The 22,117-nt window shown below is 43.1% G+C and overlaps 1 protein-coding gene across 1 annotated transcript in view; it reads right to left on the reverse strand.

Moving 5' to 3' along the window:
- ror1 (receptor tyrosine kinase-like orphan receptor 1) overlaps positions 1–22,117 on the reverse strand; it is a 331,882-nt gene that overhangs the window by 16,760 nt on the left and 293,005 nt on the right. The window contains exons 5-6 of the mRNA XM_070886144.1: positions 1,313–1,440; positions 187–504 (exon numbers count right to left, since the gene is read on the reverse strand). Coding sequence (XP_070742245.1) covers positions 187–504; positions 1,313–1,440 — 446 coding nt within the window. The remainder of the gene's footprint in view (positions 1–186; positions 505–1,312; positions 1,441–22,117) is intronic.

Here is a 22,117-nt window from a genome sequence, read left to right on the forward strand (position 1 = left end):
ACTTGAATGAGATAATTACCAACACTCGTGGAATTAGCCCCAGCACCAGATACTGCCTTCAGAAGAGGAGGGGTAAAGGGAGAAAATTGGAGGGGAAGGAATGTAAAAAACAATTCCACAGAAACTTCTCAATACTGTCGGACTAACCAATATTCTCTGTTAGTCGAAGTTCGCATCTTTACTTACTCTTATTGATGGGTTCTGCCATAGGAATTCCGATGCGCATGCAGTTTGCTGCCTCCGGACTGTCTGGCATGGGGAGATCTTCACAGTTTGGCAGCTTCAATCTCATTAGGATCAAAGGATTTGATCTGGCGAAAATATATTCAGTCTTGCAAAGGTCATTTTCCAGGATCTCGCACTCATCTCTGCAAAGGTCACGAGGTTTGGGTATCGACGAGGTATTGTCGCAGTAAGGGAAAGCAAAATGGCACAGCGAGGGGATGGCGAACTGGGAACAGCGGTCTGTTAGATGATTTGAGGTTCCAATCATCGTAAAAGCAGCTACAGGGTAAACAAGCCAGATTATTAACTTGCTTAATGCTTTAAATTGTTCCAATTTTCCAAATCAGTAACAGCAATTATACTAAATAAAACAGCTTGACTCAGAGCTCAATTCAAGTTCAGGAAAAATCTAAATGAGAGTGATTCTTTACTAATTGCATCAACACATATTTCTTCGAGGAACTTACAGGAGGCTTTGCTATTCTAAGAAAACGATTCTAGGACAGCTAGTTTCAATGTAAATAACTCTCTCCTTTAAATGTTCCAACGATCCGCTGATAACCCACTGGGTAAATGCACTGCTGAGTGTGGAACTGAGCCCTGAGGACTTAGTTCCAAGTCAGTGCTGAGTTATCGAACCTCAACTGGAATAGCAAGAGAAGCACTACAATTGGCTAGACGGTTACTGGGCTAGGGGAGGTAAAAATAAAAATCAGCCAAGGTTCTCACTCCTGGAGGCTCTTCAATGACATTTGTTGGAAAATGTGCATCTTTGGATATCAGGCTAGAAAACAAATTGGGCTTGTCTATGATGCATGCTCTCCTTCTGCGGTTGAACAATGTCGAGACTCGCTCATTTAGAATGGCCTCTTGGGCAGGATACTAGAAAGTGACCAATGCCCATAGAACCACATGCCACTATGAATCAGCACTTCAAACGACTTGGCAATGCCAGAGATGGAATCCATAATTTACTAGCTACAGTAAAAGCTTTGAACTTTCAGTGTGCTGGCAGCTTGAGACCAGCACTTTCATCACAGCATGAATCCAGGCACAACTCATCATTATCATCCAGTATCTCCTGTACCTGTGATTTGATTTTCAATTTCCCCTTGCATCTGTAGCGAGTCCACATAAATGCTGCTGCTTTCGATGAACCTCGCACAGGCGATGCCCCTGTAGGGCTGACAAAAGCCATCTTCTTCATACATAACTCTGGAGGGTGAAAGGAAAGGCAGCAATGAGTTTCATTTTAAAGTGTTCATTTAAATCACAACTTGATGATCACTAGAGGGCACTGTTATAAACATCTTTACCGATTTCAAACCTGGTTCTCTCATTGCAATATTCAAAAATCATCCAAGAACATCTTGAAAAAATTAAGTTCTTTTAAAAAAAAAGAATAAAGACCTTCAGTGAGCTTCTAATTTTAGCTCTTTTAGCCAGTAGAAAAACAAAATTCTCAAGTGCTTCATACTTGCAGTATTAAGTTGAGTTTCTTTTTCTTTCCAATTATTCTGCCCACCTCCCCTGATGTCACCGATTCTACTAGGGTTTGGGCCCACAAGCACTGGCATCCTTCATACAAGTGGTGATTCTTCATGACAGTGAGTGTAGACGGGCTACTCACACACAAGCCCAATCCTGCTCAACGCATGTACCATGGGACCACTCCAGGGAATGAGCACAGAATCTAAACTGATGGTTCAGTGCTCCCTTATCAGAGGTGTCATCTTTTGGATGAGATGTTACACCGAGGACCTGTCTGCCTGTTCAGGTGCACATTATAGATCCAATGGCAGGGCGTTTCCCCCAATGTTAGCCAACACCAACAAAAACAGATTCACTGATCATTCATCTCATTACAGTTTGAGATCTTGCTTTGTGCAGTTTGGTTGGCATGTTTGCTGAAATAATAACAGTAACCACACTAAAAAAGTAACTTGTGTGAAGCATTTTGAGACAATTCTCAAGAGACATGGTAAAGCAATATATAAGTGAAAGGTGTTTTCTCTTTAAGGGGCCATGGATAGCACTATCATTGAACTCTCACAGCTTTTCCCCTCCTATTCTTTCTGAGGCCAGTTGTAGTGTTGAGTTTTAAAGATACAGGTAGAAGGGTCTGTATATGACATGATCACCGACTGCAGAAAATAGAGAAAAAACAATCAATTTGATTATGATATCTCTTTGTTTAAAGTTATATATGTCAATGGCTTTTTGGATAAACACACTGGGCCAAAGATTACGGATGCCTCCGACCAAAATGTTTTTAACGAAAGTACCTGGTGGTCCCGGAGGAACGAACATTTCCGGTCTGAGGCCAGATGTGCAGCCCAAAGTAAGTGCAGCCTGGGATCACATGGGCCTGGATCACCAATAAGTTCCGTTTGTACGAGCTCCCATTACAATCAATGAGAATACCCCCAAAAACACAGAAACACAATACAATAAAAAAAAACTCAGATATTTAAATTGAATTGAAATTGAATTGAATTAAATGTTTTAGGAAAAAAATTATTTGTTTGAAAATATTTTAATAGGGTTAAAAATAAACTTACCTTAATGGACAGGGTTTTTAATAAAAATTAGTGATAAAATTTAATTTTTCTATCTTTTAAAACTCTTAAGCTGGTAAAAGCAAGCCTTATGCGTAAAAGTTTGAAGGACATTCGCTGGGCAAGAGTTGGGCAAATAGCCCAAATTTCCGCCCGTGAAGGCCCTTCTCCCAGGGATGTGTGAGAACTATCAAAAGATATTTTGACAGATTGCAAGTGCCGGATTTCAGCGCATGCGCTTTGAACTCCTAAACCTGGAACTTGCGGGGCCTCTTCGGGCGCGTGCACAAATCGTACGCACCCGGAGACGCCGCAATTTACACCCCATTATTGTTGTGACATATCGAGCCAGCTGGACCAAGGAGCACCCTGTAATGTAGCCACATGTAATATTTCTATCGTTTAGTGCTCCAACAAGCAATGCTTTTACCAACTGGGATTCTAAAAATACAGTACCCTGTATAACTTTTCAGATCACTTTTTAAAGACAAAACTGATGCATTTAATTCTATTGTACAACCTATTGTACTAATTGCTGCTACTACCTTTGTTGTTCAGCTGTGGATGTGATCTTGGGTGGGAAAACTGTTCCCAGCTCTGTGCCAATGCCACTTGGACTGGCAATTGGGAATTGGTCAAGTCTAGAGCCAAGGACAGAGTGGCACAGGAATGACTGTTTCTCCAATTTTTCCTCCCTCCTTGTGAGAAAGTGCCTTGTCTCCACTCAACAACTCTCCTCAGTGACGTGGCTAGGATGAGGAACTCGGCAAGTGACTGATTGTGGGGCCTTACCACCCCTGGCACCGCGAATGTTTTACTATTCTGTCCCCTTGACTGGATATGGAGAAATCAAAGGCTGTATTTCAAATTAATTCTATTTACAATATCAGCATCTGTAGTTCATTCATTGCCCCTCAGCCCTCCACAATGACTAGTGCTAGACAAATTTTTAAGCTGGTTTTCCAAAACCCTAAGAAATCTACCAAGGGATCATGTGGTTCCTGAAGTCTTTAGATTTTTTTATTTTTATTTTGCAGTTTTTGTCTTGCACCCTGATTCCATTCTAAATATGATAAAAATATTTTCTGCAATGATGGCACTGTTTTCTGTGGGTAGCTGACACTGTTCAGAAGGGGATGGTCCCTGGCACAGAAAAGCTGGAAAACCACTACTATATACATATGTACAAATAATTGTGCATCCCTAGATTGATCTATACTTGCAGTCAACATCTAAACTAGCTGCTTCAGCCATGGAATTCACCACCTTGCTGCAATCAGTGCTCTACAGCTGGGGAAATTTTAGATGTGACTTTTATGAAATACATCTTTATGCATTCAGCTTATATTAATAACTTCCAAATCTTGGCATAGAATACCACAAAATTTTAAAGCTGAAATAATTAAAAGACAACTGAAAATACCACACAGAAAAACTCTGATAGAAAAGATAGTAATTTGGGGAAGATCTGACTCGTTTTCAACTGACGTTGATTCAACAATTATTCCTGGGCCCATTATTGCAAATCACATCTTGCTGAAATGTAATTCACTACCCACAACTGATATCAAATGTAACTGATGAAAGGATATTTTGTTTGAAATAGATGTGATTACACTGGAATGTTGTCGGTATTCTCTTCACAACCGCAGACAAGAAAATGAGCTGCTCAGAGAAAGCAAACAGTGAGAAATATTAGTGCTTACAACTGGATTCTAGCCATCCCTTCTCAAACAGCTGCCAAAATCTATCACACTGTTTCCCCAAAGTAAATTAAAAGGACCATGAAACCATCTACTTTGTCCAGGACTATTAGGGGCCGAAATGCAGCTTGCCGATAAGGCCTGTTATTGCCGGAAAGAGGCAGTCACGCAGCAGTGCCGAATGGCCGCTGATTTGTAGTTGAAGAGCTGCTGGTCGCGAAATTCTCTGCGGTGGTTTTTCCGGCGGTACCCACTTCCGCTCCGCTACTGCCGAACCCTCCAAAGTGCATCAACAAAGCGCGCACCACAAATGTCCCGCCCTGCAAGCAAAATTCCCCTCAGAAAATCTTCCATCCGCGCTCTGACAGTTACATAAGAACATAAAAAATACGAGTAGGAGTAGTCCATACAGCCCCTCGAGCCTGCTCCGTCATTTAATACGATCATGGCTGATCCGATCATGGAGTCAGGTCCACTTTCCTGCCCGCGCCCCATAACCCCTTATTCCCTTAAAAAACTGTCTATCTCTATCTTAAATTTATTCAATGTTTCGGCAGTGAATTCCACAGATTTACAACCCTCTGAGAAAATAAATTTCTCCTCATCTCTGTTTTAAATGGGCGTCCCCTTATTCTACGATTATGCCCCCTAGTTCTAGTCTCCCCCATCAGTGGAAACATCCTCTCTGCATCCACCTTGTCAAGCCCCCTCATAATCTTATACGTTGCGATAAGATCACCTCTCATTCTTCTGAATTCCAATGAGTAGAAGCCCAACCTACTCAACCTTTACTCACAAGTCAACCCTCTCATCTCCGGAATCAACCTAGTGAACTTTCTCTGAACTACCTCCAAAGCAAGTATATCCTTTCGTAAATATGGAAACCAAAACTGCACGCAGTATTCCAGGTGTGGCCTCACCAATACCCTGTACAACTGTAGCAAGATTGCCCTGCTTTTATACTCCACCCCCATTGCAATAAAGGTCAAGTTTTTCCAGTCAGGGACACTGTGTTTACAGTGAGTGTAAAATGGTGGTGCAGCCTCCATTAAAGGGGAGGGCGCACTGCCACAGCCGCCCTGCTCGGAAAAAAACGACAATGAGCTGAATTTCACAAAATGGGCTGCCACGTCCATTGCGGTGGCCAAAACACAAGAAAAGTGGCAGGTGCGACCCGTTTCCAGCGGGGATGAATTTCGGCCCCTTACAGTCCAGACAATCTGGTGTGGGGGGATGAGCTTGGACTAGCTGAAGCCCTTAGTAATTTTGTGGAGCCAGGAGGAGCACTCCTACTGTTCCTGGCTCCACAGAAACAAAAGCATAATGAAGGTAGCTCACCTTATTGTGGGTAGCCTGCAACGGTCCCTTTAAGGACTGCTGGTCAGGCCACCGTAGACCCAGAAAGGGAACAGACTCTGCCCAACTGAAGATGAATTTGGAGCTCAGCCCTAAAACAGGTGTAAGAATCCTAATTTGCATATTCAAGGGCCTGATACCTGCTTCAGACGAGCGTCCTGTTGGACACTTTGGAAGTTGCCCCCTTTCAATCTGAAGCCGGCGCACCTCCACGAGAAAACAAGGCCCAAAATTGGTCCCCCCAACACAAGTTTTCTGCCCAAAAAATGATTGCGATGAGAACCAATTCATCCCCCTTGGTGCTTCAAACCATATGTCAGCTTGTCAATGCTTCACAAAAAAATTTGCATTTTGCCACTGGGATTGGAAGTTGTCAGTATTTACACATCAGATTGGTTGGAAAACAGGACCAATGATTGTTTGAAGTAATCACATTGGTTGGTGGTTGGGATGGAACCTGTAAGAACCATTCAGATATTACTTTCTTGCACTGTTGGTTGTGCATGAACTTAAGGCAGAAAGATTTTAAGATGACTTGATGGTTTCTGAGAGTTGCAGTTATAATTATGTTTATTTAGTATAAAAACAGAAAATGCTGGAAATACTCAGCATGTCAGGCAGCATCTTTGGAGAGAGAAGCAGAGTTAACGTTTCAGGTCGATGACCTTTTGCCAGAACCCTGATGAAAGATCAACGACCTGAAACGTTACCTCTGTTTCTCTCTCCACAGAGGCTGCCTGACCTGCTGAGTATTTCCAGCATTTTCTGTTTTGATTTCAGATTTCCAGCATACGCAGTATTTTGCTTTTGTATTTATGTTTATTTAGTGTTTATCCCCCCAAAAATAAACTTGTAAAATGTGGCTTGTAAGAACTTTTTATTTTCCTCAACTTTTGTGTGATGCAGATTAGCCTGTTTATGGGTGAGTTATAACATCCAGACAAAGGTCCTTTGTTAGACTTAATAGAGGTGTTTCAAATTGTGGGGGGGGTTTCTAGAGAAGATGGGGAGAAACTGTTTCCATGGGCAGGAGGGCCGGTAACTAGAGGACACAGATTTAAGATAATTGGCAAAACATCCAGGGAGGCAATTAGGAGAATTGTTTATTTGCAACAAGTTGTTATGATCTCGAATGCACTACCTGAAAGGGTCGTGGAAGCAGATCCAATAGTAACTTTCAAAATGATATATATATGTGAAAAGGAGAAATTTGCAAGGATTTGGGGAAATAGCAGGGGAATGGGACTACTTGGATAGCTCTTTCAAAGAGCTGGCACAGACACGATGGGCCAAATGGCTTCCTTCCGAGTTGTATGATTATATGATTTGCTACTATGCAGTAACAAGCACAGAGCTTATATAATCCTTACTAGAACAATCAACATCCACAGGGAACTGTGAAAAGTGATACTAATAAGACTATAGTAGACAATTATTTTGCTTCGGTCTTCACAGTGGAAGACACAAAAACCATGCCAAAAATTACTGGTCACAGGAATATGGGAAGGGAGGACCTTGAGACAATCACTATCACTAGGGGGGTAGTGCTAGACAGGCTAATGGGACTCAAGGTAGACAAGTCGCCTGGTCCTGATGAAATGCATCCCAGGGTATTAAAAGAGATGGCGGAAGTTACAGCAGATGCATTGGTTATAATCGACCAAAATTCTTTGGACTCTGGGGAGGTACCATCGGATTGGAAAGCAGCTAATGTAACGCCTCTGTTTAAAAAAGGGGGCAGACAAAAGGCAGGTAACTATAGGCCGGTTATGTTAACATCTGTAGTGGGGAAAATGCTTGAAGCTATCATTAAGGAAGAAATAGCGGGACATCTAGATAGGAATAGTGCAATCAAGCAGACGCAACATGGATTCATGAAGGGGAAATCATGTTTAACTAATTTACTGGAATTCTTTGAGGATATAATGAGCACGGTGGATAGAGGTGTACCGATGGATGTGGTGTATTTAGATTTCCAAAAGGCATTCGATAAGGTGCCACACAAAAGGTTACTGCAGAAGATAAAGGTACACGGAGTCAGAGGAAATGTATTAGCATAGATTGAGAATTGGCTGGCTATCAGAAAGCAGAGAGTTGGGATAAATGGGTCCTTTTCGGGTTGGAAATGGGTGGTTAGTGGTGTGCCACAGGGATCGGTGCTGGGACCACAACTGTTTACAATATACATAGATGACCTGGAAGAGGAGACAGAGTGTAGTGTAACAAAATTTGCAGATGACACAAAGATTAGTGGGAAAGCGGGTTGTGTAGAGGACACAGAGAGGCTGCAAAGAGATTTAGATAGGTTAAGCGAATGGGCTAAAGTTTGGCAGATGGAATACAATGTCGGAAAATGTGAGGTCATCCACTTTGGAAAAAAAAACAGTAAAAGGGAATATTATTTGAATGGGGAGAAATTACAACATGCTGCGGTGCAGAGGGATCTGGGGGTCCTTGTGCATGAATCCCAAAAAGTTAGTTTGTAGGTGCAGCAGGTAATCAGGAAGGCGAATGGAATGTTGGCCTTCATTGCGAGAGGGATGGAGTACAAAAGCAGGGAGGTCCTGCTGCAACTGTACAGGGTACTGGTGAGGCCGCACCTGGAGTACTGCGTGCAGTTTTGGTCACCTTACTTAAGAAAAGATATACTAGCTTTGGAGGGGGTACAGAGACGATTCACTAGGATGATTCCGGAGGTGAGGGGGTTACCTTATGATGATAGATTGAGTAGACTGAGAGTCTTTACTCGTTGGAGTTCAGAAGGATGAGGGGTGATCTTGTAGAAACATTTAAAATAATGAAAGGGATAGACAAGATAGAGGCAGAGTGGTTGTTTCCACTGGTTGGGGAGACTAGAACTAGGGGGCACAGCCTCAAAATACGGGGGAGCCAATTTAAAACCAAGTTGAGAAGGAATTTCTTCTCCCAGAGGGTTGTGAATCTGTGGAATTCTCTGCCCAAGGAAGCAGTTGAGGCGAGCTCATTGAATGTATTCAAATCACAGACAGATCGATTTTTAACCAATAAGGGAATTAAGGGTTATGGGGAGCGGGCAGGTAAGTGGAGCTGAGTCCACGGCCAGATCAGCCATGATCTTGTTGAATGGCGGAGCAGGCTCAAGGGGCTAGATGGCCTACTCCTGTTCCTAATTCTTATGTTCTTATGTTCTTATGACGAAATCAAAATGGGAGGCTGTCGGTTAGGTCTACATCAGTGAACAAAATTTATCTCCCATCTCTTCCCACAAACCACATATTTGTGCACACCAGTTTTTTTTTTAAGATTGCAGTCTAGTGAGTTTTATTTCTTTTTTGACAGACTCAAAAGAGCAATAAAGGCTAGAAATTATGGTTGGTAAGAATCAAGGTCAAAAGCTTAACACTTTTTTATGGCATTCCTCTGTCCAATATTTTAATGGAGACATTAAAGTATTTATTATTGCCTCTGTTAAATGGACAAAGCAAGGTTGTAAAAACCCATCAAGTGTTCATCCACTGTTATCGCAAGTGTAAATTCTAACCTCATGTGGTTTAACATTTTAAAAACAGAAAAATGTTTGAAATGCACAGCAGATTGATCAATATCTAAAACAGGAAAAGAGAGGTGAAAGTTTGTGTGCAACTCTTTTTGTTTTGATAATGTTGAATTGTGCTCACTTCTTCTAAGGTTACTAAAATATAAGAATTTTGTATTTAAAATAGCTGTAGCAGCATACTGCCAATCCAATTAATCCCCTAGTTGCTTCTGGGCTGCCACAGGCTCTGCTGTGTGGACAAGTGTGATAATGAGTCAGTTTTGTCCTGTGAATGTAAAATGCTTTGCTGGTTGGGATTATTGTAGCCATGTGTGGTAACATTTTTCGGTTTACAAATTAACATAACATATGATGTTAGATTTCCATGAAAGGAACAGGCTGCATTGAAGTTCCTACAACTATATGTAAATATTTAAAATATCACAATGTTACACAAGATAAAGTGATTTAACAATGGATGAGCGTCTGGGTAAATTTGGGTTACAATCCTAGGGATGAAGAAGTTAATGAGTAATCTGATTGAGGTGTTTAAAGTAATGAAATAAATTGATGGAATAGACAGCGGGGGGAGGGGAAAATTGGACATTGGTGGGGAGGGGGCGGTCGGATATTGCGGGGGATTTGGAGGGGGGTGGTAACTGGCTGATCACAGGGGTTTGACTGTGTACTGGTAAGTTTGTTGGGCCTCGAGAAAACACACCTGCTCCTCCTGGCCCACATGTGGTCCCTCGAACGAGGATGACCTGCTTCCACACGAGTTCACAGATGTTTCAATGAAGGACCCGATGTTCCAGTCCTGAACTACAATTGAGGGGGTGGAAGATGCCTGAGTGTGGATTTTTTTAACGTGTGGTGACCGTTGCACATCAGCCACCACACGGGCTCGACAGAGCTAGGCTGGTGTGCAACAAGCAGTGCAATAAAGACACTTGCCTCATGGATCTTGCCCTTCTTTCCTCCTTTTACTTGCTGGGGTTCCTAAGGCCCATTACAAATTAAAATCCTGTTAAAATGGAGACAGACAGCACTTAAAAGATTTCAGTGACTGACTCACCTCCTGAGAACAGGTTGGTTGACCCCCCCAACTCTGCCCCCGACCTGCCTCTGATAAAACCGGAAGTTTGACATTTGTTTTACCTCACATCCGTCCTTGGAGGTTAGAATTTTAAGGAATGTGAATAAAGGATGAGAAATTGAGATATAACCGAGCTGCCGTGCCTAACAAAATAACAGAGCAGCCTCAATAGGCAAACTGGCCTATAGCTGTTCCTATCTGCAACCCAGCAGCAGAAAATATTTTTGGCACGAAAGGCAGAATTACAATTGGCTTCAAAATGCACCAAAATTTCAGAACTCCTGAGAAAATAAATCTCAAGCCTTCAATAGTCTCAACACCTTTCAGTAATTCCGAAATCTACCTCTACTGTTTCTCAAGTGCTATAAGTATCAAAATCTTACGGAAAGCTCCCTACATTTATATACCGTACATGAAGACTCAGGGCTCGAATAGAAGATAAGCTTGGCAACATCAGCAAGGACCACTGAGGTGAATTTTCCTTTAATTTATTGAAAGGCAGATCTGGTTTAAGTGTGCATCACTGACATCACAATTATCGGCATTTCTGAGGCAAAATAATTAAAGGCCTGTTATTTTTTTTGTTTTCTTCCACTTTTCTCCCTTCCTCTCCTGATAACGCTGCCTGTTGATTGAGTTCTATGGGCTCAGGCAGCCACACTGTACCTCACGCACTTAAGTGGCCAATCTCCATGTGTGAGGCTGGAAAATAGGAAATTCAACTGTGAATAGCATCAACACTGAGCCCAGTCCTGTTGTCACCTGACATAAACACACATTTTTCTGTAGGTGCTACTGGATAACAAACAGGAGTGGAAACTCTGGCTCATTTCCCCAACCCTCAGCTCAGGGGTCCGTGGCAAACTATAGTACCCCAACTCCTTCCCCCCACCCCTACCCCACCAAAACCAGTTAACTAAACAAACTAGATACTTTGCAGCTCTGTGACATTATTTATTTTAACAACTTCAGACCTTAACTATAGCTTCCATTTTCTCTCTGGCAGTCAGCGCTGACAACATGAGATGGTTATGCTGGAATTTCAGGGGATGGAAGGAAGGAGTGGGTTGGTGCTTGATGTGAGGACTCTGTCAGCACGCTGTGCTGGTGAGGCGGCTTACACCCTTGCTGTTGACCTGTTTTCTTCTTCTACCAGACTCCTGGAACACTGGAACCTGTTCAGCTTTGTCAATTTTCCATGCTTCCCTTTCCACTTACCGAACCCCCACCTCTTTAGCCATTCACAAACATCCTGGGGCAGAAATTCAGGTGGGCCAGAAAGATGGCGCACCTATGAGTTTTTAACTGGTACTCACCACTGGAACTTTTGGTGCGATGAGTTGATCCATTTTCAAGACTTTGAATTCATTTCAAAGTCCTTCAGGAAATGAATCATAATGGGGGTGGGCCTTAGACTCAAAGCCAGGCTGACTGGCTGAAAATGGGTCGGTTGGGCCGTCCGCCGCTGTAAATCAACATGGTGACATCACAGCGCTCTCTCCCCTCCGTTAAAGGGGATAGATTCGATTTTTAGGAAAGGCCGCCGCAAACAGGCATTTTTGAGACCCTGAATATGTCTCAATATGACTTTTATTTCTTTGATTTCTCTCTTATGCCTCCTATTGTCCCATGCTAACATCACTTCTGCCTTTTAACTATCTCCTCTTCTTCATTTAAGCACTTTACTTGTCGTTCTATTTCTTTTCCTGTGTGGGTGCTTTTGTTTCTTTCTTTTCCTTCCTCCTGTTTCTTTTTAAATGCTGCTCCTCTGTAATATCTCCTAGATTTGATGGAGTCCATGAAACGTCTTGTTTGTTCTCTCCACAGATGCAGCCTGACCTGCTGAGTATTTCCAGCATTTTCTGTTTTTGTTTCAGATTTCCAGCACCTACAGTACTTTGCTTTTTGTTCTCGGGCCTTCCTGGACTGTTTGGCCTTGTATTTACCCACTGAGCCATCAGGGGAGCTGATCCATTGGCATTTTCATGACGCTAAACTTGCGCTTCATTGTTTTCCACTGTCCGATTAGATTTTATTTCTGGTGGCATCTTTCCAAACCGCAGATGTGCCAAAGTGCAATACACTGGAGGCCATATGCATTGTGCCATGGAATGGTAAGATGTGGTTTCTGTATCCACACAAGGTAAGTTGCTGATCGTAGCAGTACTACACACTCACTCTCAAAAATAAATAAAAAGCATTACAGTGCTGTGGAAAAAGTAGGCAGAGCAACGGATTGCTGGCACTGACATAGGCTTTTCTTTCAAGGCACACAGTCTGATATCATAAGGATAAGTATTCACAGAAATAAGCAAATACTCCATGCAACACAATGACTCAATTATGTTTGGACTGTCTGTGGAAAGCAACCAAACCAGAGCTGAATAATGGAGGTATAAGTATAGATAAATATTCAGAAGTTTTCCACAACTATTTTTGGAGTACTAGGAGAAATTCATTGTACACGGTCTGTGGAAGGAGGAACCTTAATGGGCTCAGTTGCTTTTTATGTTTTTTTAAAATGATCTTTCTCCTCCATTTTTTTCCTGTTCTCTCCTGAAGGCACTTAAATGCTGGGTCATAGTTGCACATATGACCTCCAATACCTTGCCCAAGTGATTGTTTATTATGTTTGGGCCGAGACGATAAATGTCAGCTATTTATTCAACAATGTGAATGTGGTCTCACCAGACACCTATAACTGTACACTTTCTAGCAGGGGTCACTGGATGACAATAAGGAGCAGGAACCCTAGCAGATTCTCTCCTTCTCTTAGCCCAAGAGGTGCTGAGACTAATTGCAACACTCAGCTATCACCCTAGTTTAGATCAGCTAACCAAGCATAAACCAGATCAAAGGCTGGTCTGCATGACTCTGTTCCACAAGGAGCATCAATTTATCATCAAAGCCCTCTGGAGTACAATCATTTCCTAAAGAAATGCATAATACTATCAAAAAGAACAGACGCCCGACAGTATAGATTCTTCGAGAGTCAAAACGCCTGGAGATTGAGAGATTGTGAGTATTAACTGGAACCCAAATCAAGGATTCTGTAAATATTTACATTGGATTGCCTTGGTAATATAGTAGGTACAAATTCACATTTGTTCTGAATCTTTAGCTATCCCAAATTAAAACATACAATGAAAGACAGTGAACCTGTCTCATATCAAACACTATTGATATTGCAGTACATACATGCATGGTATGCCTGAATTGAATGAGTACAGATCTGTGGCAACCAACCCACTGAATCCCAATTTGGCTGGTTAGTTATTTTTGGGTCACATTCTACACTACATTACTTAGGAAAGTGGGCATGAACAGTAGAAACCTTTTTTTTAGTGCATGTTAAATAAATGAATAGCATGGAGCTGTTTGGATACATCCAAGGTTAATTATGGCAAACTGTTAATATCATTCATCCAAATAGGCCTGAAGCATCAGTTAGGTTTAAGCATAGAGTGCCAGGTTGAGATACTTGAAATACTTTTGCAACAAGGCTGGGGATTGAGGCCAGGGAAGCTGAAGCAGGCATAGAGGTAAATCTGCAAAATACATTACAAATGGTTTGGACCCACAGCAAGCCATTATTCAAGGATGGTCAAGCAAACAGTGAAGGGACAAGACTTGCTCAAGTACATAGTTAGTAAAGATTGAGTAAAAGCCATCAATTCTGCTCCTTCCATACACCATGTGCAATCTACTCTAACCTAGTGGATGGTTAGAATCAATAGTCCCTGATCAACAAAGGTAATGTGTGTTTTTCAAAACAGAATATATTTGATTCTTCTTTTCCAGTGATATATTTAGCCCAGATCTGAGAGTCCGGTGTTCTCGATTATAAGCTCATTAATTGGAATGTATCAGAGAATCACCAAGAATAGAGTCCTTTGATGGATAAGCACAATCACAATCACTAAGGAGGTGGTACTCAGTAAGATAATGGGACTAAAGGCAGATAAATCCCCTGGACCTGATGGCTTTCATCCTTGGGTCTTAAGAGAAGTAGAGGCAGCGATTGTGGATGCATTGGTTGTAATTTACCAAAATTCCCTGGATTCTGGGGAGGTCCCAGCAGATTGGAAAACTGCAAATGTAATGCCCCTATTTAAAAAAGGAGGCAGACAAAAAGCAGGAAACTATAGACCAGTTAGCCTAACATTTATGGTTGGGAAAATGTTGGAGTCCATTATTAAAGAAGCAGTAGCAGGACATTTGGAAAAGCAAAATTCAGTCAGGCAGAGTCAGCATGGATTTATGAAGGGGAAGTCATGTTTGACGAATTTGCTGGAATTCTTTGAGGATGTAACGAACAGGGTGGATAAAGGGGAACCAGTGGATGTGGGGTATTTGGACTTCCAGAAGGCATTTGACAAGGTGCCACATAAAAGGTTACTGCACAAGATAAAAGTTCACGGGGTTGCGGGTAAAATATTAGCATGGATAGAGGATTGGCTAACTAACAGAGAACAGAGAGTCGGGATAAATGATTCATTCTCTGGTTGGCAACCAGTAACTAGTGGGGTGCCGCAGGGATCAGTGCTGGGACACCAACTATTTACAATCCATATTAGACTTGGAAGAAGGGACTGAGTATAATGTAGCCAAGTTTGCAGATGATACAAAGATGGGAGGAAAAGCAATGTGTGAGGAGGACACAAAAAATCTGCAAAAGGACATAGACAGGCAAACTGAGTGAGAAAAAATTTGGCAGATGAAGTATAATGTTGGAAAGTGTGAGGTCATGCACTTTGGCAGAAAAAATCAAAGAGCAAGTTATTAATTAAATGGAGAAAGATTGCAAAGTGCCTCAGTACAGCGGGACCTGGGGGTACTTGTGCATGAAACACAAAAGGATAGTATGCAGGTACAGCAAGTGATCAGGAAGGCCAATGGAATCTTGGCCTTTATTGCAAAGGGGATGGAGTGTAAAAGCAAGTAAGTCTTACTACAGCTATATAAAGTATTGGTGAGGCCACACCTGGAATACTGCGTGCAGTTTTGGTTTCGATATTTACGAAAGGATACACTACAACTAGGATGAACTACAACAATTATACATCCCTGTCTGGCGTAAAAATAAAAAAGGGAAGGTGGCTCAACCGTGGCTATCAAGGGAAATCAGGGATAGTATTCAAGCCAAGGAAGTGGCATACAAATTGGCCAGAAATAGCAGTGAACCCGGGGACTGGGAGAAATTTAGAACTCAGCAGAGGAGGACAAAGGGTTTGATTAGGGCAGGGAAAATAGAGTACGAGAGGAAGCTTGCAGGGAACATAAAGACGGACTGCAAAAGTTTCTATAGATATGTAAAGAGAAAAAGGTTACTAAAGACAAACGTAGGTCCCCTGCAGTCAGAATCAGGGGAAGTCATAACGGGGAACAAAGAAATGGCAGACCAATTGAACAACTACTTTGGTTCGGTATTCACTAAGGAGGACACAAACAACCTTCCGGATATAAAAGGGGTCAGAGGGTCTAGTAAGAAGGAGGAACTGAGGGAAATCCTTATTAGTCAGGAAATTGTGTTGGGGAAATTGATGGGATTGAAGGCTGATAAATCCCCAGGACCTGATGGACTGCATCCCACAGTACTTAAGGAGGTGGCCTTGAAAATAGCGGATGCATTGACAGTCATTTTCCAACATTCCATAGACTCTGGATCAGTTCCTATGGCGTGGAGGGTAGCCAATGTAACCCCACTTTTTAAAAAAGGGCAAAAAGAGAAAACAGGGAATTATAGACTGGTCAACCTGACATCAGTAGTGAGTAAAATGATGGAATCAATTATTAAGGATGTCATAGCAGCGCATTTGGAAAGAGGTGACATGATAGGTCCAAGTCAGCATGGATTTGTGAAAGGGAAATCATGCTTGACAAATCTTCTGGAATTTTGTGAGGATGTTTCCAGTAGAGTGGACAAGGGAGAACCAGTTGATGTGGTGTATTTGGACTTTCAGAAGGCTTTCGACAAGGTCCCACACAAGAGATTAATGTGAAAAGTTAAAGCACATGGGATTGGTGGTAGTGTGCTGACGTGGATTGAGAACTGGTTGGCAGACAGGAAGCAAAGAGTAGGAGTAAATGGGGACTTTTCAGTATGGCAGGCAGTAACTAGTGGGGTACTGCAAGGTTCTGTGCTGGGGCCCCAGCTGTTTACACTGTACATTAATGATTTAGACGAGGGGATTAAATGTAGTATCTCCAAATTTACGGATGACACTAAGTTGGGTGGCAGTGTGAGCTGCGAGGAGGATGCTATGAGGCTGCAGAGTGACTTGGATAGGTTAGGTGAGTGGGCAAATGCATGGCAGATGAAGTATAATGTGGATAAATGTGAGGTTATCCACTTTGGTGGTAAAAACAGAGAGACAGACTATTATCTGAATAGTGACCAATTAGGAAAAGGGGAGGTGCAACGAGACCTGGGTGTCATGGTACATCAGTCATTGAAGATTGGCATGCAGGTACAGCAGGCGGTTAAGAAAGCAAATGGCATGTTGGCCTTCATAGCAAGGGGATTTGAGTACAGGGGCAGGGAGGTGTTACTACAGTTGTACAGGGCCTTGGTGAGGCCACACCTGGAGTATTGTGTACAGTTTTGGTCTCCTAATTTGAGGAAGGACATTCTTGCTATTGAGGGAGTGCAGCGAAGATTCACCAGACTGATTCCCGGGAAGGTGGGACTGACATATCAAGAAAGACTGGGTCAACTGGGCTTGTATTCACTGGAGTTCAGAAGAATGAGAGGGGATCTCATAGAAACGTTTAAAATTCTGATGGGTTTAGACAGGTTAGATGCAGGAAGAATGTTCCCAATGTTGGGGAAGTCCAGAACCAGGGGTCACAGTCTAAGGATAAGGGGTAAGCCATTTAGGACCGAGATGAGGAGAAACTTCTTCACCCAGAGAGTGGTGAACCTGTGGAATTCTCTACCACAGAAAGTTGTTGAGGCCAATTCACTAAATATATTCAAAAAGGAGTTAGATATAGTCCTTACTACTAGGGGGATCAAGGGGTATGACGAGAAAGCAGGAATGGGGTACTGAAGTTGCATGTTCAGCCATGAACTCATTGAATGGCGGTGCAGGCTCAAAGGGCCGAATGGCCTACTCCTGCACCTATTTTCTATGTTTCTATGTTTCTATACTTGCTTTGGATGCAGTTCAGAGAAGGTTCACTAGGTTGATTCCGGGGATGAGGGGGTTGACTTTTGAGGAAAGGTTGAGTAGGTTGGGCCTCTACTCATTGGAATTCAGAAGAATGAGAGGTGATCTTATCGAAACATATAAGATTATGAGAAGGTTTGACAAGGTGGATGCAGAGAGGATGTTTCCACTGATGGGGGAGACTAGAACTAGAGGGCACGATCTTAGAATAAGTGGCTGCCTATTTAAAACAGAGATGATGAGAAATTTCTTCTCTCGGAGGGTTGTAAATCTGTGGAATTTGCTGCCTCAGAGAGCTGTGGAAGATGGGACACTGATTAAATTTGAGACAGAAATAGACAATTTGTTAAACGATAAGGGGATATGGGGTTATGGGGAGCGAGTGGGGAAGTGGAGCTGAGTCCATGATCAAATCAGCCATGATCGTATTGAATGGCGGAGTAGGCTCGAGGGGTCGTATGGCCTACTCCTGTTCCTAATTCTTAGGTTCTTATAAGCTTCACAAATGTATTTCAACAAAGCTTGTAGATCGTCTATCATCAGTGGAAACTCCTGAAAAATTTCAGTCAACCTACTGAGAATTAGGGTCAAAGATTTCAATTCTTTATAAATTTTTGGTTATCAGACGCTCCAAGGAATTATACACAACGCATTGAAAAGTCCTTTTTAATCCCTTCTTTTAAACCATGGTTGATTTTACAAAATTGGTCGCCATATTTGTGTTTCTATTACCTAACTGACGATCATGTCGCTATTAAAAATTCAAGGTTTATTGACAAAACCACCACATGGTAAATGTAGTCTTCCTAATCTGTAGTGCAATAAAAATGTATCTTTAATATTAATATTGTACAATATGAAGAGGGTGTAACCTGAATCCCAAAGACATGCATATTCCTAGTCTAACCTATTTTCCAATCTGCCAAATACAATCAGGAATTTGTCCCTTTCCACAGTGCCAAGTCTCAACCTAATGCTGACTGTTGATTGAGCAAACTACAAGCTAGAAGTCTGTACATGGTTGGCAGGATGCCCTCAATCTGTTATCCGCAACATAAACAGATCCTGAAATTCTCACTCAACAAGGCTGAAGTAGGCACAAAGCAGTGTGACCCAATGCTAGTGTATGCAAGCATAACATTCATTTCAGCTTTCAGAGAAAGGTAAAATGCCTCTCTCCCGCTCCTTCCCTCCGCAAAGAAATAAAACTAGACTACATGGTGATTCTCTCTAACCTACTGCACCTAACTCAACTGTTTTAAATTATGATCCATTAGCGCAGTAGGGCCTTTTTTAATGAATCAACATAAGTACAAGGCCAAGGCTCATGGTAGAGAACACCACTAAGTTTAAAAAGAGTGGGCTAGCACATTAGATAAATAGTGGTGGTTAGGTTACATTAAACTTGAGTTTTAAAAACCTGCAGATTGAGGAAGAAGGATAGTCTGAGGGAGATAAAGAGCTCTATAGTTTTCAGAAGCTGGGAAAGAACGAGTTGGACTACGACACAGTTGTAATTTCAATACAATGATCAATAAGTTTCAAATATAAAGTCCTGAAGCGACTGTTTCAGCTGATCATGACTGCAAGAAACACAGAGGTTGAAATGTTCTCTTTTTCTTGATGCTGCCAGTATCCTTGATGGAAAGTTGGCTGTACTACTCTGACTTGGCACAAAGTAGTGAATTTCTTCCCCTCTAGTTTGGGCACTAAGAACGTCAGTGGTATTTACATCAGCCCACAGATGTAAAGCTAAAGGGAAATGGATACAGTATGGTTTGCAGGTCTAATGCTTCAGGCTTCGTTGTGACAGAGAAAAGTTTATATAATGGCTGATTCTGTGCCTCTCAAAATACTGCTTCCCCGTAAAGGAACAAATCTCGAGTCCCAGCTGGTATTTCAGTAAAATGGATTACTTGGCTGAAGCAGCAAATTTGGATCCTGACCCCGAATCATCATCATAGACAGCCCCTCGAAATCGAGGAAGACTTGCTTCCACTCTAAAAGTGAGTTCTCAGGTGACTGTACAGTCCAATATTGGAATTACAGTCTCTGTCACAGGTGGGACAGACAGTTGTTGAAGGAAAGGATGAGTGGGACTGGTTTGCCGCACGCTCCTTCCGCTGTCTGCGTTTGGTTTCTGCATGCTCTTGGTGACGAGACTCGAGGTGCTCTGTGCCCTCCCGTCTGCTCTTCCTTCAGAAAGGGCGGTCTTTGGCCAGGGACTCACAGGTGCCAGTGGGGATGTTGCACTTTATCAAGGAGGCTTTGAGGGTGTCCTTGAAATGTTTCCTCTGCCCAGCTGGGGCTCGCTTGCCATGTAGGAGTTCGGAGTAGAGCGCTTCCTTTGGGAGTCTCGTGTCGGGCATGCGGACGATGTGGCCTGTCCAATGAAGCTGGTCGAGTGTGGTCAGTGCTTCGATACTAGGGATGTTGGCCTGATTGAGAAAACTGACTTTGGTTTGTCGATCCTCCCACTGGATTTGCAGGATCTAGCGGAGGCAGCACTGGTGGTACTTCGCCAGCGCTTTAAGGCGTCTACTGTATATGGTCCACATCTCTGAGCCATATTGGAGGGGGGCATCACTACTGCCCTGTAGACCATAAGCTTGGTGCCAGATTTGAGGTCCTAGTCTTCAAACACTCACCTCCTCAGGTGACCGAAGGCTGCGCTGGCACACTGGAGGCGGTATTGAACCTAGTCATCGATGTCTGCCCTTGCTGATAATAGGCTCCCGAGGTATGGAAAATGGTCCACGTTGTCCAAGGCTGCGCCGTGGATTTTGATGACTGGGGCGCAGTGCTGTGCGGTTGGTGGAGGACCTTTGTCTTACGGATGTTTAGTGCAAGGCCCATGCTTTCGTACGCCTCAGTGAAGATGTTGATGATGGCTTGGAATTCGGCCTCTGAATATGCGCAGACCCAAGCATCGCCCGCGTATTGTAGTTCGATGACAGAGAATGGGACGACTTTGGACCTAGCCTGGAGGCAACAAAGGTTGAACAGGTTCCCATTGGTTCTATAGTTTAGTTCCACTCCAGCGTGGAACTTGTTGAGAGTGAGATGGAACATTGCAGCAAGGAAGACCGAGAAGAGTGTTGGCGCGATGACTCAGCCCTGCTTGACGCCAGTCCGGACGTGGACTGGGTCTGTGGTGGATCCGTTGGTCAGGATCACGGCTTCCATGTCGTCGTGGAGCAGGCGGAGGATGGTGACAAACTTTGGGAGCAACCGAAACGGAGGAGGACGCTCCATAGTCCCTCATGGTTGACAGTGTCAAAGGCCTTTGTGAGATCAAAGAAGGCCATGCACAAGGGTTGGTGCTGTTCCCTGCATTTCTGTTGTAGTTGGCGCGCAGTGAAGATCATGTCCGTTGTACCCCTTTGTGAACGGAATCTGCATTGTGACTCTAGGAGGAGCTCTTCAGCCACAGGGCGAAGATGATGGAGGAGGATTCTAGTGATGACTTGCCCAGTGGCCGACAGCGGGAGCTTCCTCTGTAGTTGCCGCAGTTGGACTTAACATAGAAACATAGAAAATAGGTGCATGGAGTAGGTCATTCGGCCCTTCGAGCCTGCACCACCATTCAATAAGATCATGGCTGATCATTCACCTCAGTACCCCTTTCCTGCTTTCTCTCCATACCCCTTGATCCCTTTAGCCGTAAGGGCCATATCTAACTCCCTCTTGAATATATCCAATGAACTAGCAGCAACAACTCTCTGTGGTAGGGAATTCCACAAGTTAACAACTCTCTGAGTGAACAAGTTTCTCCTCATCTCAGTCCTAAATGGCCTACCCCTTATCCTTAGGCTGTATCCCCTGGTTCTGGACTTCCCCAACATCGGTAACATTCTTCCTGCATCTAACCTGTCCAGTCCCGTCAGAATTTTACATGTTTCTGTGAGATACCCTCTCATCCTTCTAAATTCCAGTGAATAAAGGCCCAGTCGATCCAGTCTATCCTCATATGTCAGTCCAGTCATCCCGGGAATCAGTCTGGTGAACCTTCGCTGCACTCCCTCAATAGCAAGAACGTCCTTCCTCAGATTAGGAGACCAAAACTGAACACAATATTCCAGGTGAGGCCTCACCAAGGCCCTGTAAAACTGCAGTAAGATCTCCCTGCTCCTATACTCAAAACCCCCAGCTATGAAGGCCAACATACCATTTGTCTTCTTCACTGCCTGCTGTACCTGCATGCCAACTTTCAATGACTGATGAACCATGACACCCAGGTCTCATTGCACCTCCCCTTTTCCTAATCTGCCACCATTCAGATAATATTCTGCCTTCGTGTTTTTGCCCCCAAAGTGGATAACCTCACATTTATCCACATTATACTGCATCTGCCATGTATTTGCCCACTCACCTACCTGTCCAAGTCACCTGCAGACTCTTACCGTCCTCCTCACAGCTCACACCGCCACCCAGTTTAGTGTCATCTGCAAACTTGGAGATATTACACTCAATTCCCTCATCCAAATCATTAA

The sequence above is a fragment of the Pristiophorus japonicus genome, chromosome 8 (genome assembly GCF_044704955.1).
Source record: "Pristiophorus japonicus isolate sPriJap1 chromosome 8, sPriJap1.hap1, whole genome shotgun sequence".
Classification (NCBI taxonomy): Eukaryota; Metazoa; Chordata; class Chondrichthyes; family Pristiophoridae; genus Pristiophorus; species Pristiophorus japonicus.